At 37.7% G+C, this 24,341-nt stretch overlaps 1 protein-coding gene across 1 annotated transcript; it reads right to left on the bottom strand.

The window, feature by feature from the left end:
• Positions 1 to 3,898: 3,898 nt before the first annotated feature.
• Positions 3,899 to 23,861, bottom strand: rec8b (REC8 meiotic recombination protein b). The gene is made up of 18 exons (XM_048174234.1): positions 23,587 to 23,861; positions 23,191 to 23,259; positions 22,912 to 23,054; positions 17,422 to 17,497; positions 17,158 to 17,281; positions 16,824 to 16,881; positions 16,666 to 16,733; positions 16,277 to 16,358; positions 14,227 to 14,308; positions 13,176 to 13,332; positions 12,852 to 12,992; positions 10,438 to 10,510; positions 9,156 to 9,313; positions 5,966 to 6,014; positions 5,081 to 5,156; positions 4,787 to 4,903; positions 4,580 to 4,686; positions 3,899 to 4,498 (listed from the first exon to the last, which is right to left on the bottom strand). The coding sequence occupies exons 1-18, from the start codon at positions 23,640 to 23,642 to the stop codon at positions 4,422 to 4,424; spliced, it is 1,713 nt and encodes a 570-aa protein (XP_048030191.1). The 5' UTR covers positions 23,643 to 23,861; the 3' UTR covers positions 3,899 to 4,421.
• Between the last annotated feature and the right edge of the window lie 480 nt (positions 23,862 to 24,341).

Here is a 24,341-nt window from a genome sequence, read left to right as displayed (position 1 = left end):
ACAAGTGACCGATTTCAGCTGCAGCTTCAGCGTCTCTTTGGGGGCGGGATGCTGTATATTATAGAGAGCATTTGATTGGAGAGAAAATCTGATGAGAAGCTGAAGTGCAGGGTGATATCATCAATCGTTGATCCATAATGGCAAATTTTGAATACTTATATCTTCTAAATGTGAATTTTGTCATTGTTTTGGAGCACGCTAGCTTATAGATAACAGTAAAACTAAAATATTGATACTAAAAGCCAAAAAACTTCAATTTTGATTTCATGGGGACTTTAAAGTCATCAGGAAATGGAAATTCACCTTATCTATTTTGTAAATGCATGTTATTCAACCATATGTATCTTAAATGTTTTTGTTTTACCTAATTTTTAATTTTCCAGACCTTGTGCATTCGTACGGAAGAGGATTAGGGCCAAGCAATAATAAAAAAATAAAACCATCTTGAGATTAAAGTTGTTAAATTTCGAGAAAAAAGTTGAAATAAAATGTTGAGAATAAACTCATTAAATTACGAGAAAAAGCTCGTTACATTTCAAGAAAAAAGTCGAGATAAAATGTTGAGAATAAACTCGTTAAATTACGAGAAAAAACTCGTTAAATTACGAGAAAAAAGTCGAGAAAAAAAGGTTGAGAATAAAGTCATTAAATTACGAGAAAAAGTCTTTAAATTACGAGAACAAATTTGTTAAATTATGAGAAAAATGTCGTTAAATTTCGAGAAAAAAAGTCGAGATAAAATGTTGAGAATAAACTCATTAAATTATGAGAATAAAGTCATTAAATTACGAGAAAAAAGTAGTTAAATTATGAGAACAAATTCGTAATTTAACGAATTTGTTCTTGTAATTTAACAACTTTTTTCTCATAATTTAATGAGTTTATTCTCAACATTTTATCTTGACTCTTTTCTCGAAATTTAACGACATTTTTCTCATAATTTAACGAATTTGTTCTCGTAATGTAACGACTTTTTTCTCATAATTTAATGAGTTTATTCTCAACATTTTATCTTGACTTTTTTCTCGAAATTTAACGACATTTTTCTCATAATTTAACGAATTTATTCTCGTAATTTAATGACTTTTTTCTCGTAATTTAATGACTATTCTCAACATTTTATCTCGACTTTTTTCTCAATTTAACGAGTTTTTTTCTCGTAATTTAACAAGTTTATTCTCAACATTTTATCTCGACTTTTTTCTTGAAATTTAACGAGTTTTTTCTCGTAATTTAATGACTTTATTCTCAACATTTTATCTCGACTACTTTCTCGAAATTTTATGAGTTTTTTTCGTGTAATTTAACAAGTTTATTCTCAACATTTTATCTTGACCTTTTTCTCTAAATTTATCGAGTTTTTTTCTCGAAATTTAACAACTTTAATCTCGAGATGGTTTTATTTTTTTATTATTGCTTGGCCCTAATCCTCTTCCGTACATCAGAATCTGGCTCCATCCAAAGTTGGATAGAATTAAAGGTGGGATCAGTATATTTTCAAAAACGCTGTTGGACATTGTTGATATTTGAAATCAACCCAAGCAAACACACCCCGCTCTTCATTGCTCTGCCTCCAAAACGCACCCTCCAATCCTAACCACTCTGCCCTGAGTCTCGAAACACGGCCCGTTCACTGCTGGCAGGCGTGGCGAGTGCACTAACAATGACGCTAAACACCGCGTTCTCTAGCGGCCGTCAGTGTGCAGTGGTTTACATGCACAACTCTCACTATCTGGCCACTGTTACACATATGCGAGAGTGGATGTCTGTTTATCACAGCTGATGTGCAACAAAATGCTTCACGAAAAATAAAGATGATGAACAAACAACAAGGAAGCATAAAAAATGAACGCACAGTACACAAGAGTAAATACAAAGTGTTGTTAGTCGCCAACAGCACAGCAGCTCCAGACAATCAATGACACTCAAACCCAGTGTTACTCACATTTGAAGCGGAATCAAAGCATCCGCATCTGTTTTCAGGCCTTCCCGCTTAGCTTTCTCAAGCGTCGGAAAGCTCTTCTAATATTAACGCGGGTCCTAAAGCGCTTGCCCAGTCATAAACCTTCATTCCAGTGATATTCTTTTGAGCTTTTTGTATTGTGTCTCATCTCTCTTTCTGCATTTTTTTTCTCCAAATCTCCCTCTTGCTCGTTCTCTCTCCTCGACCGTCATACACCCCCTAATGCTGATTGGTTACACGTTTGTCTGGAAGTTAGTCGGGCCAACAGTGTTTTTGAATAAATACTCCACCTTTAAGTATGTTAAAATACAAAAGAAACTTCCTATACTATAATGATTTTCATTCACCTTCGATGTGGTAAAGTTGTTCAAATCAAATGGGCTTTAAAACTAAGTACACTAAGTGCAAACTAAGTAGGCATGGACTGTATATTATTATTACACCGAACAGGCATAACATTATGACCACCTACCTAAATGTGTTGGTCCCACTTTTGCTGCCAAAACAGCCCTGACCCATTGAGGCATGGACTCCACTAGACCCCTGAAGGTGTGCTGTGGTATCTGGCACCAAGATGTTAGCAGCAGATCCTGTAAGTCCTGTAAGTTGCGAGATGGAGCATCCATGGATCGGACTCGTTTGTTCAGCACATCCCACAGATGCTCGGTTGGATTGAGATCTGGGGCAATTGGAGGCCAAGTCAACACCTCAAACTCATTGTTGTGCTCCTCAAACCATTCCAGAACCATTTTTGCTCTGTGGCAGGGTGCATCATCCTGCTAAAAGAGGCCACAGCCACCAGGGAATACAGTTTCCATGAAAGGGTGTACATGGTCTGCAGCAATGCTTAGGTAGGTACGTGTCAAAGTAACATCCACATGAATGGCAGGACCCAAGGTTTCCCAGCAAAACATTGCCCAAAGCATCGCTCTGCCTCCGCTGACTTGCCTTCTACCCATAGTGCATCCTGGTGCCATGTATTCCCCAGGTAAGTGATGCATACGCACCCGGCCATCCATGTGATGTAAAAGAAAATGTGATTCATCAGGCCGCCTTCTTCCATTGATCCGTGGTCCAGTTCTGATGTTCACGTGCCCAGTGTTGGCTCTTTCGGCGGTGGACAGGGGTCAGCATGGGCACCCTGACTGGTCTGCGGCTCTGCAGCCCCATATGCAACAAACTGCGATGCACTGTGTATTCTGACACCTTTCCATTAGAACCACAATAACTATTTGAGCAATTTAAGATCGGACCACATGGGCCAGCCTTGGCTCCCCACGTGCATCAGTGAGGCTTGGCCGCCCATGACCCTGTCACCGGTTCTCCACTGTTCCTTCCTTGGACCACTTTTGATAGATACTGACCACTGCAGACCGGGAACACCCCACAAGAGCTTCAGTTTTGGAGATGCTCTGACCCAGTCGTCTAGCCATCACAATTTGGCCCTTGTCAAACTCACTCAAATCTTCACGCTTGCCCATTTTTCCTGCTTCTAACACATCAACTTTGAGGACAAAATGCTCACTTGCTGCCTAATATATCCCACCCACTAACAGGTGCCGTGATGAATAATCAGTGTTATTCACATCACCTGTCAGTGGTCATAATGCTATGCCTGATCAGTGTATATTAATGACTTGACTGCACTGACAGTATTGGATGAGAACTGAACTGCATGATGACATCACGATTTTTAGCAGAAATTAATTCTGTTTGCATCACTGAATCATTATTTTTCTGTTTATTACTACAAGTTGCTTTGAAACAAACTGTATTGCATAAAGCTCTATAAATAAAGGTGACTTGACTATAGTAATAGGTCTGTAATAACAGTAATTTGTATGTGACGGATGAATCAATGTAGAAGAACATAATTTGACAGCAGACAACAAATGCTTATATTTTTTCCCACCAAATATACACAAACAATTTTACTAACTTTTTAATGCATTTATTACATTGAAATTAGCATTGAGACAAATTCTATATATATCATTCAACAAATTTCTTCCATAACTTGGGAACAGCTAAAAACTTCACAAGGCCCATTGCTAACAATATCTTGAGTGATTAAAAAGATTAAAGTTATATATTAAAACATGAAACATTAAACTTCATAAAAATACATAAAAAACATCAACTTCATAAAAAAAATCATAAAAATTCATAAAAAATTTTACAATAAAAACTTCATTTAAAAAGAACACTATTCCTGACCATGCAACTGCTATGTGAGATAATTTACATTAAAATAATAGTAACCAATTATTCATAATCATCAAATATTATGTAGAGTATTTCTACATTTCTCTTTATGAATACAAGACAACAATCTTAGCATTTAAACTAGCCTCTAAACTGGCTTAATATATTTCAGTATAAAATTGTCTGTGCTCAACAAAAGTGTAAAACAATTTAACAGCTTCAACTTGCTGTTTGCACTTGGGTGTGTGTGTGTTCAGCGGTTCATGGTGATTGTGATGTCTCCAAACGGTTCAGTCTGACATACACTTAACTTCAGACTACAAAGCAGCTCTGTAGAACAAACAGATCACATGTCATATACATACTTAGAGATAGTAAAAAGCAAACACCTACAGTATCTTCATGTCTTACCCAGTATTTTGTAGAACAGATGAGCTGTAGTGCTGCGCTCGGCCTCTGGAGGCAGCAGTGAATGAAAGGAGACCTTTCCAAAGCGCTTGATGAAGCCAATGGTCAGTCTGTATGACAGAAAGAATGACTGAAAAACATCTGATGGAGTTGTGGGTGACATCAGATAATATATATGCATACAAAGACATGTTCAGCTACTAAATGAACCTGAGCAAGTCAGCGGTGGTGATGTCACTCATCTCAGGCTCCGTCTCTCCCTGTGGCAGTTCAACATGCTCCTCTAATATCACCTCCATAGAAACAGGAGCCTCTTCTGTAGGAGACCTATGTACATAATGTTTATTTCAGAGGATTTCAGGCTGACAGTGTGCGCATGTGCCAGTAAGATCGCATGACGTGAAACTGCAGTCTTCAATATGACACATGCTCTGACATTTGTGTTTAGTAACTATCTCTCTCTCTATTTTTATGCATTTTGTTTTTCCTTTTTTAACTTCTCACCATCTGCGGGTGGGAGTGATGATGTCACTCTGAGACTTGTCTCCTTTAGACAGATCCAGCGGCACATCTGAACCAACTGGACAAACACATACACACATGCTGGATTTTCAATGTCTTTCCATATACATAATTATTTTTATACTGTATAAACAGTATATTCTATCCCCTAACCCTTACTCTACCCCTAAACAGGCCTCACAGAAAACCTTTTGCATTTTTACATTAAAAAAACATTTAGTATGATTTATAGGCTGTTCATGGGAACCAAAAAGAAATGTCAAAAAGTAAAAAAAAAACAAAACTGAATTTACTATCCTTGTTGGCAGGGACGTGCACAGGGGGGTTGCTCAGGTTGCCCGGGCAACTGCTCATATGCCCTTCTCGACTCACGTTGCCCTTCCGAGGTGGAAAAAAATTAATTAAAAAATCGTACAATGGATGCAGAATTTCACGTAGGCCTAGATTAAAAATAAATAAATAAATAAAAAGCCTCATTCACTTCCATATTCGGGCACCCGTCCGAAAGTGAAAGTCAGTAGGGGAAGGGCAAACTCTGTTTACGTGGCTGCAGCGCTGCACGCGACCGGCACCTGAGCTGAGCCTGCATGAGCGGCACTAGAAGGAGATTGTCGCGGTTGTCGGGTGAGACGAGACGGGAGGGGGGGGTGCGCCCTTTTTTTAGGTCAGAGCAACTGCCCCTCAAAATTCCTGTGCACGTCCCTGCTTGTTGGGATATAACTGATGGGACTATATACTTTAGATTGATTGAAATGTTAAGCATAGAGGTTAAAGTAAATCAAAAAGTAATTGGAAGTCACAAAAAGTAGACTTCACACTGAAACCTCATTGATTTAATTATAAAAAAGTGGAGCATTTGGTTGTCACCTGAGAGCTCAGATAGAAGCAGAGCAGCCTCGCCAGACTCCCTGACCACCTAAACATTCACAAAACACACAGAAAGGGAAGTGAGTTAAAGACAATCTTGTGAAAAAGTACACTTTAGCATACTTGAAAATACAATACTTATGGAAATAAGTGCAAACTTAATGTAATGTTTTCTGACAGTTTATCACGTTAATTGCAATTAAGTGAAATGTATTTTATTAAATGTAGTTAGCTGAACTTCAGAGTAATTTTTTTTACCCACATAAGTAGAACTTAATTATGTAATATTATCTTATGTAATTTTATAAATACGTCTACTTTGAAATATGGTTAAAGTGTACTGCCGAATGAACTGCGAAGCATTCATTGTAAACTATGGAAACTTGTCATGTATTTACTGTATTACCAAAAAATGAAAGTTCTGTCATTAATTACTCACCCTCATGTCGTTACACACTTTTTGTTTTTATTTTTGATGAAATCGAGAGGTATATGACTCGTCCATAGACCGCAATATCAGGGCCGGCCCAAGCTTTTATGGGGCCCTAAGCAGGGACCCCTCGTTTAAAATAACTTAAGATAAACAGTATCTTCTTATATAAAAAAAATAAATGTAAATGTACAAAACGCACAATATTAAATTAAATACTTAAATAATGACATAAAATGAACAGATCAAATGGACCTGTAACAAGATAACAATAATAAAAATTTGTGAGCAAAAACAAAACAAAAATAACGACTATATTTGATCTTCTCTTCTGTGTTATTCTCATACGTTGTTTACGTCCAGCACCTCCAGGTTCTACATCAGAACGGTGACTCGTTAAAAGTATTCTTGTCGCTTCATAAAAATAAGGTTGAACCGCTGCAGTCACGTCGACTGTTATAACGATGTATTTAGTACCTTTCTGGACCTTGAAAGTTTTGATTATATTGCTGTTTATGGACGAGTCATATACCTGAAAATCAGATTTCATCAAAAATATTTTAATTTGTGTTCCGAAGATGAACATAGGTCTTACAGGAGTGGAACAACATGAGGGTGAGTAATAAATGACATAATTTTCATTTTTGGCTGAACTAACCCTTTAAATATATTTAACATTTGTTATGATGAAGTTGCAGTTTAGTACATTTAGGCCTGGTTTCACAGACAGGGCTTAGATTAAGCCAGGATTAAGCATTAGGTCAGTTAGGACATTTAAGTAGCTTTTATAAATGTGCCTTAGAAAAAAAACAGAGACAAAACAATGGACATATTTTAAGATATGTCATTACAAGTTGCTTTCAGTTAAAACAGCTTAAACATGCATTTTAGTCTGAGACTAGCTTAAGCCTTGTCTGTGAAACCAGGGGATAAAACATATTAAGTTTAAATGCAATTTAAATGTACTTCACATGTTCTTTAAGTGTACTTCTTTGAAGTATGACAAAAGATTATTAAAACAATGTTTTAAAATGTACATTAAAGTAAAACTTTTAATTAAACATTATTACAAAGTGCACTTCAGTATGTTAAACAGTCATGAAAGTTTTCTGTCTTTAAGTATGCTTAAGTGGCATTTTATTTCATTAATATTATAATTTCTGTACAGTTTTTAAAAAATAAACCGTAACACTTTAATTTAAAGTGTCACTGTTACATATGTTACACGTATTTACTGTAGTAATAACTAGAAATTATGCATAATTACGTGCAATTAACCCTAAACCAAACCCTCATCCTAACCCTAACCCTATTGTAAGTATATGTAGTTGTCATTACTCAGTACTTAAATGTATAATTACACTGTAATACTCACACCTTAAAATAAAGTGTAACCAAATATACTTTAAGATTTGAAATATACTTCAAGTGCACATTCAATACAACTAATGCCACTTTTCCACTACGTGGAACGGCTCGGCTTGGTTCGCTTCGCTTCGGCTCGCTTTACTTTCGGTTTGCTTTTCCACTTCAGTTTAGTACTGCTTCAAAGTGGGTGGGATTATAGACTGATCATTATAGTTGCACCACCTTTACTGCCGTGGATCCGTTCCTCGGCTACTAACGAGTCTGCACCTTGTCTAATGACCACGATGTAGCCATTTCTTTTTTTCAAGTTGCGTGCGACGGTCATTTAAAGGTGCCCTCGAATGAAAAATTTAATTTATCTTGGCATAGTCAAATAACAAGAGTTCAGTACATGGAAATGACATACAGTGAGTCTCAAACACCATTGTTTCCTCCTCCTTATATAAATCTCATTTGTTTAAAAGACCTCAGAAGAACAGGCGAATCTCAACATAACACCGACTGTTACGTAACAGTCCGGGTGTACGCCCCCAATATTTGCATATGCCAGCCCATGTTCCCAACATTATGAAAGGCATTACACAAGGGCAGCCAGTATTAACGTCTGGATCTGTGCACAGGTGAATCAACAGACTAGGTAAGCAAGCAAGAACAATAGCGAAAAATGGCAGATGGAGCAATAATAACTGACATGATCCATGATAACATGATATTTTTAGTGATATTTGTAAATTGTCTTTCTAAATGTTTCGTTAGCATGTTGCTAATGTACTGTTAAATGTGGTTAAAGTTACCATCGTTTCTTACTGTATTCACGGAGACAAGAGCCGTCGCTATTTTCATTTTTAAACACTTGCAGTCTGTATAATTCATAAACACAACTTCATTCTTTGTAAATCTCTCCAACAGTGTAGCGTTAGCCGTTAGCCACGGAGCACCATCAAACTCATTCAAAATCAAATGTAAACAATATAACAGTATACAATACTCACATAATCCGACGCATGCCGCATGCATGACAAACACTTTGTAAAGATCCATTTGAGGGTTATATTAGCTGTGTAAACTTTGTTTATGCACTGTTCAAGGCAAGCACGAGCTCCGTGGGCGTGGAGCAGGAGAATTAAAGGGCCAGTAGCCCTGAATCGGCTCATTTATAATGATGCCCCAAAATAGGCAGTTAAAAAAATGAATTAAAAAAAATCTATGGGGTATTTTGAGCTGAAACTTAATAGACACATTCAGGGGACACCTTAGACTTATATTACATCTTTTTAAAAAAAAAGTTCTAGGGCACCTTTAAAGCAAGTTGTTTAAAAAAAGTTGCGCAAACAAATGATACTGCAGTGGCTGTTACTGACTATTTACCAGATAAGCAATCTAAGACTTCACCTCTCTGCTAGACTCCCGACTCCTCTCTGTTCCTCTTTCTTTCTCCATCTCCAAAGGCTCACCCTCCTCCTGCACCTGCCGTTTCCTGGAGGGACGCGGGAGGGTGGAAGAAACTCTGCAGCATTTCCATAGCTCCTGGAGGTCAGGGTGGATGAGCACTGCAATGCAAGGACCGGAGGCATGTCAGTCGTTATAAGAGTGGAGTGTACTAAAGGCTAAAAGCCTGATCACACCAAGAACAATAATTATAAAGATAACTATAACTATATTAGTGTCCACACCAAACCACAACATCGTTCTGTTTATTCTTAGTGTGCGCTGCGGTTATGTCGCTTGCCTATGCTCAAGCTCTTTAAAGCAGGATGAATTCTGATTGGCTGTCAATGTTTTTATCATTCATCAGCTGAAAAAAAATTGTTCTGAAAGTGATTCCAACAATACTGTTTCTCTGTGCCGTTATCGTTGTGGTGTGGACTCTGCTATTCTTTTATATTTTTTAGAACAATATCTTTATAGTTACTGTCCTTGGTGTGATCGGCCTTAAGGGTGCTTCCTGACTCCTGCTGAAACTGCTGAGCCATTTGATGGTCCAGTGGTTTCATTATTAAGATTTGTTAAACTCTTGAGTGTGAGTTAAAGGAGCTGATGCAGTAGTTTCCGTTTAGTTGATAAATATTTGTGCTGTATAAGTATTGGAATAAAAAAAAAAGGTTTTCTAGAGCTGTTGATGACTTTATGCCCAATGATATTTAAGGATTAGTCCACTTTCAAATAGAATTTTCCGTAACGAACGTGGCGCCAGTTCCATTTTTTCTGTAAGTAGAATAGGGAAGGTGTAGGACATACAGCGTAAGCTTTTTGAAGAATACGGAAGGCGGAATGGCGGAACCACTTGTAAGGTGATCTTTTGTGTTTATAAAGCATATACAGTTGTATTTTGTTTTAGAAAATGACCGATCATTTCACTAGAAAAGACCCTTATTCCTCGTCTGGTATCGTTTAAAGCCCTTTGAAGCTGCACTGAAACTGTAATTTTGACCTTCAACTGTTTGGAGGCCATTGAAGTCCACTATAAGGAGAATAATCCTGGAATGTTTTCATCAAAAACCTTAATTTCTTTTCGACTGAAGAAAGAAGGACATGGACATCTTGGATGACATGGGGGTGAGTAAATTATCAGGAACATTTTATTTGAAAGTGGACTAATCCTTTAAAACAAGTTTATATATGAGCAAGCATATAATTTATTAGAGGTGCTGGGCCACTGTGTGTTACAACGTACTGTTACACGGTGTGCTGAGCAGAACTGCTGCTGATGTCTTCCGAGAGGCAGGAATACTTAGGAGTATGTCAGACTAAGGAAAAATGAGAAAGAAAGATGGAGACAGATGGACAGAAAGAAAATCATATAAGCAAATCATTTCTGATTAACAGGGTTGGAAGATCAAAAGATCAAAAATTGTAAAAATTGTCAAATATCAAAATTGTAAAATACACTATATTGCAAAACGTTTTGGGACGCCTGAACTTTAATGACTTCCCATTCTTAATCCGTAGGGTTTAATATGGAGTTGGTCCACCCTTTGCAGCTATAACAGCTTCAACTCTTCTGGGAAGGCTTTCCACAAGGTTTAAGAGTGTGTTTAAGGGAATTTTTTACCATTCTTCTAGAAGCGCATTTGTGAGGTCAGGCACTGATGTAGGACGAAAAGGCCTGGCTCGCAGTCTCCGCTCTTAATCATCCCAAAGGTGTTCTATCGGGTTGAGGTCAGGATTCTGTGAAGGCCAGTCAAGTTCCTCCACATCAAACTCGCTCATCCATGTCTTTATGGTCCTTGGTTTGTGCACTGGTGCACAGTCATGATAGAACAGGAAGGGGCCATCCCCAAACTGTTCCTACAAAGCTGGGAGCATGAAATTGTCCAAAATATCTTGGTATGCTGAAGCATTAAGAGTTCCTTTCACTGGAACTAAGGGGCCAAGCCCAACCCCTGAAAAACAACCCCACACCATAAGCCCCCTCCACTAAACTTTACACTTGGCACAATGCAGTCAGGCAAGTACCGTTCCACTGGGAACCGCCAAACCCAGACTTGTCCATCAGACTGCCAGACAGAGAAGCATGATTCGTCACTCCAGAGTGCTTTAGACCACTGCATCCGATGCTTGTATCCGACACTTGGTGATGTAAGGCTTGGATGCAGCTGCTCAGCCATGGAAACCCATTCCATGAAGCTCTCTACACACTGTTCTTGAGCTAATCTGAAGGCCACATGAAGTTTGGAGGTCTGTAGCTATTGACTCTGCAGAAAGTTGGTGACTTCTGCACACTGTGCGCCTCAGCATGCACTGACCCCAACTGTGATTTTACATGGCCTACCACTTCGTGGCTGAGTTGCTGTTGTTCCCAATTGCTTCCACTTTGTTATAATACCACTAACAGTTGACCGTGGAATATTTAGTAGTGAGGAAATTTCATGAATGGACTTATTGCACAGGTGGCAACCTATTACTGCACCATGCTTGAATTCACTGACCTCCTGAGAGCGACTCATTCTTTCACAAATGTTTGTAGAAGCAGTCTGCATGCCTAGGTGCTTGATTTTATACACCTGTGGCCATGGAAGTGATTGGAAAACCTGAATTCAATGATTTGGAGGGGTGTCCCAATACTTTTGGCAATATAGTGTATTTAATATGGTTAAAAATATTACATTACTACCGTTTAAAAGTTTGGGGTCAGTAAGAGTTTTTAAAAAGAAGTTAAAGGCATTAATTACTCCTTATTTACCCCTCATGTCATTCCACACCTGTAAAGCCCGGAACACACAAAGCCGACGGTCGGCCGTCTGGCAGTTTTAGTTCGTCGGCCGTCTAAGTTTTCTCAGTGTGTTCCACACCGTCGGCTGAAGTTGGTCCTCGTCGGCTTTTCTTTTTTGGCCAATTCAACATGTCGAATCGGCGTCAGAGCTCGTCGGTCAGTCGGGCCACAACTGATGTGAGAGTTGATGAATGTTTAAATGTGAATAAAAGCCTAAATTAAAACTGTTCATTATATAAAACGATCGTGTCTCTTCAGAAAATTTGGACTAAACCGCTCATTTCATTATGGATTAGTTTTACGATCTGTTTATGAACTTTTTTGAAAAGTGTCAGTTGTGTAGCTGTCTATATAGGGACAGAAAGCTCTCAGATTTCATCAAAAATATCTTAATTTGTCTTCCAAAGATGAACGAAAGTCTTACAATTTTGGAACAACATGAGGGTGAGTAATTAATGACAGAATTTTTTAATTTTGGGTGAACAAACCCTTTAGTAATTTTATATAGCCGGGATACATTACAAATATTAAGCAGCACAACTGTTTTTAACATTAATCATAATAAGAATTCAGAATATGATTCCTGAAGGATCATGTGACACTGAAGACTGGAGTAAATAATGCTGAAAATTGCCAAAATGTTATCTCTATTGGCAGTTAGAGCATGTAGTATGGCTTTTATGAGAAAGCCAGAGAGCCACTTTAACTCCTTAAAGATTTGCACCCATATGCTGTTAATGAAAAATTGAGATGCATCAAGAATCGTTTTTGTAATTACATCACGGCTCCCTCAAACTACATCAAATTAAATCATGAGGTGGATAAAGATTTCCAGCGCTACTGATTAGATTAGATATCTATCATAGAGCTCCCACCAGAGATTGGGTTTCAATCAGTGGGTTGTTGATTTGTTGTCGCATTGCATCCTGGGAAATCTGTGTGTTTTGGTCGGCGAAGATCAGTTGCCGTTTGCGACCTCGCCTCTTTGGAGGCACAGATTGCTCCACTAAGAGTGTCTGAGAAAGAGGGACAAAACCAGAGGAAAAATGAAAGTGAGAGGTTATTAAACACATAGTTGTGGACTCAGGCCAATGTAACTGCCTTTGCAACAAAGGCGTTCACGCTTCAGAACACATATGGATTATGTAACACTAGAGCATAATGGGCAAGGTAATGTGGACAAGGCTACACACACAAACCTCACTGGAGCACTCCATCTTGACGTCTTTCTCACTGGCCTCTGTGGTTGTTGGCAAGGTGATGGGCGGCGGGGTCATCTCCATAGCGACCCGATCTAAGGTGACCTCTGTAAGACGCCCATTCCCCTCATCCACGATACACTCACTGTTCTTCAGTCTGCAAACGTGCATTCGGTGATTCAGCATTCACCATTCAACACTAGCGGCCATTTCAGGTACACATTATGGGCTCCATTAAACTGTGCAGTCAAGGAATTCTTTTTTTTAACTAGGTCAAGGACATTTGGCCCAACAAATGTCATTGTCTCTGTCTAAACTGATGTTTTGTTGGGTCCAAACCAAACCAAGAGTCTGTTTGACTGCTCTATTTTGTCCCACATGCCACATCACAACTATACAGAAAAATCCAACAGCTTTGTTCAGACAGGCAGCGCACAATTGATTTTTGGTTAAAGAAAAACATGAAAAATCCATGAAACACATGAAAGCACAACCAAAACCACACCACATGTGGTTTAAAATCTAATTTTTGGACATGTTCTTCAGCCTTAAATGATTGGATCTAAAGTAGTTTTAGTCATTTAGGGTGCAACATTTATGTAATGTCATACAAAATGCTCAGTAAATGTCCAAATTCACTCATGTTTGGCATCCACTATGTACTGAATAAGTGCTTAGTTTCAGACACAACTTATGCATTAATCTGTAAACTACAGTAATGCCTCCAAGCTTATGTAGCACCTCCTGAGTTCAGGGCAGACATGAAGAGAAGCATATTTTCCACAATGACACTCTCATTTGTTGTGGAAACCGCTGTCTTTGTGCTGAAGCTTAAGTCATTACCATTACGTAGATATACAAGATATTGACTACATTTTCTGAACAAGCAGGTCTTGCAACATTACAGTGCAGACAGTCAGAACTAAAGATCAGATATGACAAACAAATCAGAACTGGGTGCAGTGCGACTAACCAAATTTGAATCAACAGCAGTCTTTCCTTCTTAACCTTTTCATTTTTATGTCCCTCATCTCATCTTTATGGTACTCACTGTTCTATAGAGACCATAGCAGGATCCATATATCCTGATTTCTCCCCTTCTGTCGCCCTCTCTCTCTCCTTATCTTCCTCATCTAAGGGGCAATAGAAAAAAACATATGACTTTTAGACACATATTTTTATAAAAACGTGTTTGTAGCTGACAATTATAGTCAACTATGTAAACAGGTTAAGAATTGGGCCCAGACAGTATCATTTTGGCATTTTCTGTGCTGAGTTTTAGGGGAAATCTGCAGAACCATTATATTTCTACTAGGGCTGCCACTAATTATTATTTTTTGTAATCAAGTAATCAGTCGATTATTTTGACGATTAATCAAGTAATCTGACTTTTTTGTAGTAATAAAAACAGACCTAAGCAAAGACCTAAGCTTTTAAAATAACTTAAAATATATATATAACAACAATGAATATGTGGTTCAAATAAACTATCAAAAGCAAGTAAACATATGGTTTTAAAGAACAACACTGTAATAATACATAATAAAAATAAAAAATCATGTACATTATGTATTATAACAAATGCCTGCAGAGGGCGCCAATGGCCTGGTGTTGTTACACTTTACAGCAGATCAAATCCTTTATAAATATTGGCCATCATTTAATTAAGGACCCCCTGTCGTGAAAATCAAGTTTTTAATGTTGTTTATATGTCCATGTGGTGTTTTTAATATGCTTTAAGACAAACCATGTGCTGAGTATTTAGTGGTCATTATATAAAGGAAACAAAGGAAAAAAGATATTGCTTAATATCTTAATAGCTTTAACTAAAAATATACACAAGCTTAACAAATTATTCTGAAAAGAATGTTTTCCAGCATAATAATGGAAATATTAATGTGTTAAAAGCTTAATTTGTTTTGTCAGGCACTAATTTGCAGACTCTCATTAAACTACGTAGATGCAGGGTCCAGCAATTTAAGCAAAACAAATCCATGTAGGAGTGTTTTACTAAAATAGTAAACCAGGAAGAATCAAGTGCTGGGTATGAGATAACAGCTGTGAAGCGCTGTTATGTGACAATAAACTAATAAAGCCTACATTCAGCCTTTGCTTGTGATGAACGTATTACTTTTCTTGTATATGTGTGTTCAGGAAGTTGCAGTGACGGAAACAGTGACAGTTTAAGTTTGAAAGGAGTAAAGCCTGTGTTTATGCTATTAAGGAAATGTAATTTCGCTAAAGAAGAACTTTTACTTTAAACAAATGTTCATTTAAAAGCAGCCTACTTCAGTATAATAAGTTACCATATCATCACTCTTAAAGGGTTAATTCACTCTCATGTCGTTGCACACATGTAAAACCTTCGTTCATCTTCCAAACACAAATTAAGATATTTTTGATCAAATCCAAGAGGTTTTTTATCCTCCACTGAAAGTGACGAAATTACCACATTCAAGGTTCAGAAAAGTAGTAAAAACATGATTAAAATAGTCAATGTGACTACAGTGGTTCAACCTTAATTTTCTAATGCGATGAGAATACTTTTTGGTTGCAAAAACAAAACGAAAATAACAACTTTATTCAACAAATTCGTCTCTCCCCTGTCATTCTGCTACACTATTTACGTTGCAGCGCTTCCAGGTTCTACATCAGAACACGACTCAGTATTGGCCAATGATGTAGAACCACTGTAGTCACGTTGACTGTTTTAACAATGTTTTTACTACTTTTCTGAACCTTGAATGTGGTTATTTCGTTGCTTAAAAAAACCTGTTGGATTTAATAAAAAATTCTTAATTTGTGTTCCCGAAGTTCACAAATCGCCATGAAGGTGAGTATTTACTGATAGAATTTCATTTTTGGGTGAACTAACCCTTTAATACTGAGTATTTGAGTAATTGTAATGTGACAATCAAGTGCAGATATCTAAATCAGAGAAAATCATAGTTCGGGTGGGTTGCGGGTGGATGATCAATTTTTAACAGCAGGTTTGGGTGACGTCAGAGCTGATCCGTGCATCTGTAGTGGGCAAAGATTCTGTGTGGGCCTGTGAATGGCTAATAATGACACATATCTATCCATTTATCTATCGATCTCACCACCAAGATGGAACTGATCTTGCTGTTCCATGAGCATGTCAATCTCATGAGCCGTGGCTTCAGGTAACTCTGCCCCACCAAACTGGAATATGATCAGAAACATGAGATTAGGAAACAGTATATGAAAAGGGTGGTACAGTAAACACAGATAAAAAGGAATGAATAATATCATCTGGTGTTATTCGTGACTAAGCTTCATGTGGGTAGATGATCTGTTCTCAACTAAAACTTCACTAAGAGCTGTATGAATTTTGTGGAGGCAAATGGTAGAGAAGTGCCGTCATGAGTTTGGTGTGAGCAAAGACTGTGGACACAGACTCAAAAATAGATCTCTGTGAGTTTTCTATTGCCAGTATGGAGGAGTGATATGCATGTAGAGTGAAAATCACCTCCGCTGCGAGCACAGGCACCAGCTCTGCATCTTTGATGGTGATTGATTCAGGAGAAGCAATGAGGTCTTAAAAAGGAACGAGAAGGAGAGATTATGTGAAAATCATAAAGATCAACTCTGACCTACGTCAGATCTTGCGATATTTCAAAATCTCACCTTTAGGTAATGTAATTTCCTTTCTGATCATCAGAGAAGGTGAGGCCTCCATAAATTGCTGTGATAATAAACAATAAATCCATGGTTGAACTGCTTAGAAAAGGTCGAGATGAGATTAATGTGATGTGTTTGTGTTAAATTCACTTTTATGAACTCTACAGTACTAGATCAATAGTATTGAGGTTGGAAGTCAGTTTTTTTGTTTTTGTTTTTTGCATATTGCTATATATACTGTTGCTAGTGGATCCAAGCCTCTATGATATTTATTCTGGTCTCAGATATGGCTCCAATGCATAATTCATGCAAACCGTATGTATATGCTTCAGGTCATCACCTGAGATGGCGAGTAAAGACTAGTAGGCAGCTCACAATCAACCCCCATCACTCCAAAAAATGGTTCCAGTGCCCATTCCGCCTCCTCCAGCTGGAACAGAGAGTCAGGGACATTCAGCACCAACCTAGAAGGAAACACAATCCCAGAACAGCGACAGTAGTGATATAAACAGCAGTCACGGGTATATAAAGAACAATATGAACGTCTGTGTCAGAATGAATTACTTTAGTGACACAACATGACAGTGACAACCCTGAATCTGACCTATCAGTGTCTGGCATGTCAATGTTCAAGTGTCTCTTTGAGCGAAGAAAGCGCTCGATGGTTTGCTGAACCTCCTCTGTGGGGAAATCAATCAGAAAACAATTCATTTCAGTATAATAAAAACATATTTGCGGACAATGCAATGGAAAACTATGCCTGCATTCATTTGTTGGAAAAGGAAAATGCATTCACTAACATTTAATGTTTTAATTTAAATGTCTATTTATAATGTAAGTCAAGGTTGCTTGCACCAAAATATTTATTTAGTTTTAATTTCATTTTATAGGAGACCTATTATACCTTTTTTTCAAGGTAATATAAGTTTCAGGTGTCCCCAGAATTTCAGCTCAAAATACCACACAGATAATTTATTATACCATGTTGTAAAACATGAAAAACATTCTGTTTTCATACATGCATCTTTAAATGCAAATGAGCTGCTGCTCCCCACCCCATTTTTCCAGAAGGCGGCAGAGCCTTTGCAGCTCGTGCCTTGGATACTCTGCCAAAACCAAAAAGATCTGTTTGATTTTGATTATCATCTCTATTGCGGTCATGCTCATGTGACATTGCAGTTCTTCATCATCATGAAAGAATATTATCAGCATGCGTTTTAAAGCCATATCAGTCTAAACTTCTGATATATGGTTTTCTGAGTGCACACATCTGAAGTGAAGTTCTCTTTCATGTCTCATTGAGCTTAAGCTGTCAAATACACACAAGGTTATGTCAAAAATACACAAAGCGCACATAAACACAGTCGTTTATGTCTGTGAATGTAAATGGCAAGTAAAAAAATTGCATGTGTATATTAGATGTGTGTATTAAAGTGAAAGCAGCAAAATATATAGTACCTACAGCTATATATGCTGTTAAAGGACTTCAACTTTCAAATAAAAATTACCCCAAGCTTTACTCACCCTCAAGCCATCCTAGGTGTATATGACTTTCTTCTTTCTGATGAACACAACCGGAGATATATTAATAAATATCCTGACACATCCGAGCTTTATAATGGCAGTGAGAGAGACCAACGAGTATGAAGCTGAAGTGCTTCCATCCACATCCATCCATCGTAAACATACTCCACATGGCTCTGGGTTTTTTTTTTTTTACACAAACATATCGCTTCGCTTCAGAAAGCCTTTATTAATCCCCTGGAGCCGTGTGAAGTACTTTTATGATGGATGGATGTGGATGGAGACACTTTCTTCAGCTCATATTCTCCCTCAAATTATAAAGCTCGAATGCGTCAGGAATCTCAGGATATTTATTAATATATCTCCGATTGTGTTCATCAGAAGGAAGAAAGTCATATACATGCAAATTAAGATATTTTTGTTGAAATCCGATGGCTCCGTGAGGCCTGCATAGGGAGCAATGACATTTCCTCTCTCAAGATCAATAAAGGTAATAAAAACATATTTAAATCAGTGCATGTGAGTACAGTGGTTCAATATTAATATTATAAAGCGACAAGAATATTTTTGGTGCGCCAAAAAAACAAAATAACGACTTATATATTGATAACCGATTTTAAAACACTGCTTCAGGAAGCTTTGGAGCGTTATGAATCAGCGTGTCGAATCAGCGGTTCGGCGCGCCAAAGTCACATGATTTCAGCAGTTTGGCGGTTTGACACACGATCCAAATCATGATTCGATACGCTGATTCATAACGCTCCGAAGCTTCCTGAAGCAGTGTTTTGAAATCGGCCATCACTAAATAAGTTATTTTGTTCTTTTATAATTTAATTTTTAGAATTTTTATAATATAAATATTGAACCACTGTACTCACATGAACTGATTTAAATATGTTTTTAGTACATTAATGGATCTTGAGAGAGGAAATGTCATTGCTGGCAATGGAGGCCTCACTGAGCCATCGGATTTCAACAAAAATATCTTAATTTGCATTCCGAAGATTAACAAAGGTCTTACTGGTGTAGAACGGCATGAGGGTGAGTAATAAATGACATTATTTTCATTTTTGGGTCAACTAACCCTTTAAGGTCATTTGATATTCAATTTAATGGCGGCCACCCCCCCTCCCAGCCCGACCCCCTCCACTCCCCCAACCCTTTTCTCCACCCCTCTAGGGGTCAGCCAGCTGTTTTTTTCGTTCAGTGGCTTGATATTACCGGTATGAATTTTCATGTTCCAAAATGTTGTGAAAATAAAACAGCTCACCCTCGTTCATTTCAGGGGTTCTATTTAATTACCATTTGTGCATTTCATTCATTGTGCCTTGACACCAGTTCAAAACTGAGTCCCAAAAGTCCGCGTAAGAAGCATAAAGCCTCGTTTACACTGCACGCGTGTGCGTTGCATTACGGCTCCGGCAAGGTTTTGTTCCATCTTCTGAGCGGTGTCAACTCACACCAGAAGCATTTCAGAAGCAAAGCGGCTGGATTCCCGATACCACGAGATTTGCATGTCTGACGTTTTTTTCATTGATTTTTTTCGTGTTTTTAATGGCTAAATTGTTATATTTTGTCCGGTTTTATTGTGTTTATTGCTATGCCATACTTTATTTTGCTGTAGCCATACAGATGAAGTTAATACACTTAAAATTCCAGTTATGGACAACAAAAACAAAGAAATTTCAAGTTTTTCAACTTCGAATCTCTTGTCGTCAGTTTCTGGCATCGTAGTGATGCGAAATATGACCAGGAGTTTACTCAGGGTGATTATTTTGACTTTATTTTGTATTTGAGCTGCGCGTCTTTGACGCGGCGTCCGTCAAAAATAGGCGAGGCGCCTATCTTTAGCGAAGTGGGCGGCGAGCTTCTGGGACGCTTCTCAAACGCACCGCGGCGCGGCTGGTGTAAACACGAGCATTGACTAGAGTGGCCGCGAATCAGCTCCGGTATCCGCGTCGCAGCCGTAACGCGCCGCACACGCGTGCAGTGTAAACGAGGCTTAACACGTACAGACTCCATGTAGGCCTATGATTCGCTCTTTTGTTGTCTTTCAGGATCAAAAATATAACAAATGAAAGCGTTTATCTGTATTTCCGACGGATGAGAACTATGCATACATTCATAAATCAGTCAATTTTGTATTTTATTATGAGATATTTTATTCTAATGTGATCAGTGACTCAAGCACTGATGGACCAAAGAGCGCGCATTTCGACATTTGCAGTAAAAACTTGAAATATAAATTCTCAGAAAATGCATTTAATACCAATATATTGAAACGTCTGTTTATATGCTCCATTAATAAAGGAGTCCAGACATTGGAAACATATCAGTCCACATGCGTTTTATATTTAATATGAGGGAAATAGACATGCATGCATGCGTGACACAAAAAAAATCTTTAACTTTTAGCTAGCAAAATATTTTTTAGTAATTCTGTCAATTACACTAAGGTTATTACATTGTCTGCCATATATTTGCTTCTTATTTATTAAATACGGGCAATTGATTGATAAAACATTGATCAAAATTAAGATACAATTTATACAAAACGAATATCTTTTAAAAAGAGTTTTATATAAAACAAAACTTAATGAAGTCGTCAAAATCATGTTTTACCAAAAACAGCGCCGTTGCTAGGAGGGCGCCAGCGCCTCTGCCTTTCAGCGCCTATGCCTCGCGAGTGGATGATAGCCCTGAAGACGCCTAGCAATGATATACCTTTAGTGGTAGCATACCTTTAGTTAAGTTATACCTTAAGAGTCTTCGTAGCGCGCTAAGAGACAATGTTATCGGGAAACGCAGCCCAGGTATGATGCGTTTCATGCGTAATGGAGATTCCAAAACGCTCTTCTTTGGTCAGAACCATGGAGAGCGATTGCGGGTAGGTCCGTCCTATGCACCGAAAGAGCATCAAGCTATTAAAATCTATATTATGTATACGCACAGATAATATAACAGTAGCCCCCCCCCCCCCCCCCCCAAAGAAGAATCCCGCCCCCCTCTCACAATATAGTTCCAACGTCCCTGATTGCAAGTATGTTTTGTATTGTTTTGTTGGGCCTGTACTGCACATCCTTTGTGAAAAAGAAGTGTATTGAATGTGCACTTGTAGCGTACTTCAAGTCTTAAAAGTATAATTTAAAAAAATAAAATAAATATATAATAAAAGGCCATAAGTGTACTTAAATACAGTGCACTTTCACGATTTTGTTTCTTATCACGTCATGATGCTGAAGTACACTTTTAAAAAGTGCATTTTTTTAATGTCAAATTAATAGTTTTACTGTAAAGTACATTTTAGTACATCATTGTTTTAATAATTTTTTTTAAAGAAGTACACCTATTTTGATATGTTGACTAACATACTAAGCGCATTGTTATAATTTAAACTGAAATGTGTTATGCATCTGTAAAAAAAATTAAAACTATAGGCCTATATTTAATTGCAAATAACATGCAATTAAATGTTTTGAACTGAGTAGTTCAGACTTAAAGGATTAGTCCACTTTTAAATAAAATTTTCCTGATAATTTACTCACCCCCATTTCATCCAAGATGTTCATGTCTTTCTTTCTTCAGTTAAAAAGAAATGAAGGTTTTTGATGAAAACATTCCAGGATTATTCTCCTTATAGTGGACTTCAATGGCCTCCAAACAGTTGAAGGTCAAAATTACAGTTTCAGTGCAGCTTCAAAGGGCTTTAAACGATACCAGACAAGGAATAAGGGTCTTATCTAGCAAAACGATCGGTCATTTTCTAAAAAAATACAACTGTATATGATTTATTAACACAAATGATCGCCTTGCACGTGCTTCCGCTTTCCGCATTCTTCAAAGTGCTTACGCTGTATTTCCCACGCCTTCCCTATTCCACTTATGAAAAAAAAAAACGAAACTGGCGCCGCGTTCGTTCCGTAAGTTGAATAGGGAAAGCGTAGGACATACAGCGTAAGCTTTTTGAAGAATATGAAAAGCGGAAGCACGTGCAAGGCGATCATTTGTGTTTATAAAGCATATACAGTTGTATTTTTTCGGAAATGACCGATCATTTCACTAGAAAAGACCCTTATTCCTCGTCTGGTATTGTTTAAAGCCCTTTGAAGCTGCACTGAAACTGTAATTTTGACCTTCAACCATCTGGAGGCCATTGAAGTCCACTATAAGGAGAATAATCCTGGAATGTTTTCATCAAAAACCTTAATTTCTCTTCAACTGACGAATGAAACACGTGAACATCTTGGATGACATGGGAGTGAGTAAATTATCAGGAAAAATTTTATTTGAAAGTGGACTAATCCTTTAAGTATATTCTTTTAAAGTATATTATTTCCATAATAAGTACTCTTTTTAAAAGTGTGCTAATGTGTACTTTTTCAGAAGGGATAGTAAGGCCTATGCTGTATGTGTATTTTTTGCTTTGATCAGTTTTGGTTGGATTGCCATCTTAAAATGGTGTGTTGTAGAATAAATGTAAAGCAAAACTACATATAATCTAAGCAAAACTACATATATCTATCATCTACACTAGTAGTCATTGTTTCTACAGTCATGTCGACTATCTCACCCAGCAGAAGAGCACACTGGCGATGGTAGACGATGACTACGCCATACTGAAGCTGAGAGGACAGGTAAAGAGAGAAACGGGGCCGGGGAAGACTGGGATGGACTGGGGGAACCTGGACCATCACATAATCCACAATGTCCTCACTATAATATACACAAACACAGCTTACTGACTAACATTTTAAAATTTTGACAAAATAACCTGAAAGAAAGAGTATCATACATTATCACCCACATTTATATGGTGATATTTTGAAGGAGAAACAAAGATTTCTCTAACCAAGTGCGCATGACGTTGACCTTGAGGTACTCTCTTCTGGAAATCCTGATGCCTTTAGTGGCTGCCAGCCTGAAAACAAAACAAACAAACAAACTTCAACAAACAAAACTTCATTCAATGTTTTGAAATATTCCACTTGTTCTTCAACGTTGTTGACTCAAATAGTCTAAATGTAGATTCAACTGTACATATTTTATTGAGTTTATTTTAGCTTTACACATTTCAGAGTTAAGTCTGCATATTTTGTGAAGTTAGCGAGTTTCTAAAAACTTTCTAAAAGCCACCTCAGCGATGCGTAGTTGTTTTTTCCAAACAAACGGCCAAAAATTAAATTAATATTGTTATTGTTACTATTATTTATTAAATTCGTAATCATGTTTATAATGAAGTACATACCAGATAGTAGAGAAGCAGCCAGTGTGACGCTGAAGCACGTTTGGATAATAAAACATTTTACCTCAGAGTTGTTCAGTTCACAAACCCGAACACAATCGATATCTAATTTAAAATCTAATCTGATAACCTTTGGTCACACTTTACTTCTGCCAAAACACCCGGAGATAATGTGAATTTCCTCAGATACGCGCTAAATCAATATACAGCGATGTTTTTTCTTCAGTTAACGTTAGTTCTGTGAGGGTTGATTGACAGATGCAACGAAGGCTGCGTCTCAAAGCCTATTGGGCTGCCTAGATAGACAGCACCTTCGCGCTGTTCGAGGCTCAAAATGCTGTCTAGGTAGGCAGCTCAGTAGGTTTTGACACACATACAGTGGTCTGAGGGACTTATTTTTTTTATTTTTATTTTTTTTATATTTGTGCTGCATGTAATGACTATAACACTCAGATCAAAAACACTTTTTTAAACGTATCGTTTAACAAAGGTGACACAATGACAAATTATTTATTTCTGTGACAATTTATTCACTGTAAGATTGTCTGATAAATTATTCTACCCTACAAACGCCATCACATTTATCACTTTGGCCTTGAATACCCTTGGATTTTGTGGAAAAATAAATTTATCCCGTCGAAATCTGTCATTCTGAAGCAAACAGAAATATTTCATTTAGGAACAGTTCACATTTTCCATTAGTCAGACTGTTTGTCCCGCCCATTTAGCGCAAACACTCCGCGCTGACATGAGACGAG

The sequence above is a fragment of the Megalobrama amblycephala genome, linkage group LG22, assembly GCF_018812025.1.
Source record: "Megalobrama amblycephala isolate DHTTF-2021 linkage group LG22, ASM1881202v1, whole genome shotgun sequence".
Classification (NCBI taxonomy): domain Eukaryota; kingdom Metazoa; phylum Chordata; class Actinopteri; order Cypriniformes; family Xenocyprididae; genus Megalobrama; species Megalobrama amblycephala.
This window is presented reverse-complemented; position numbering and strand designations above follow the sequence as displayed.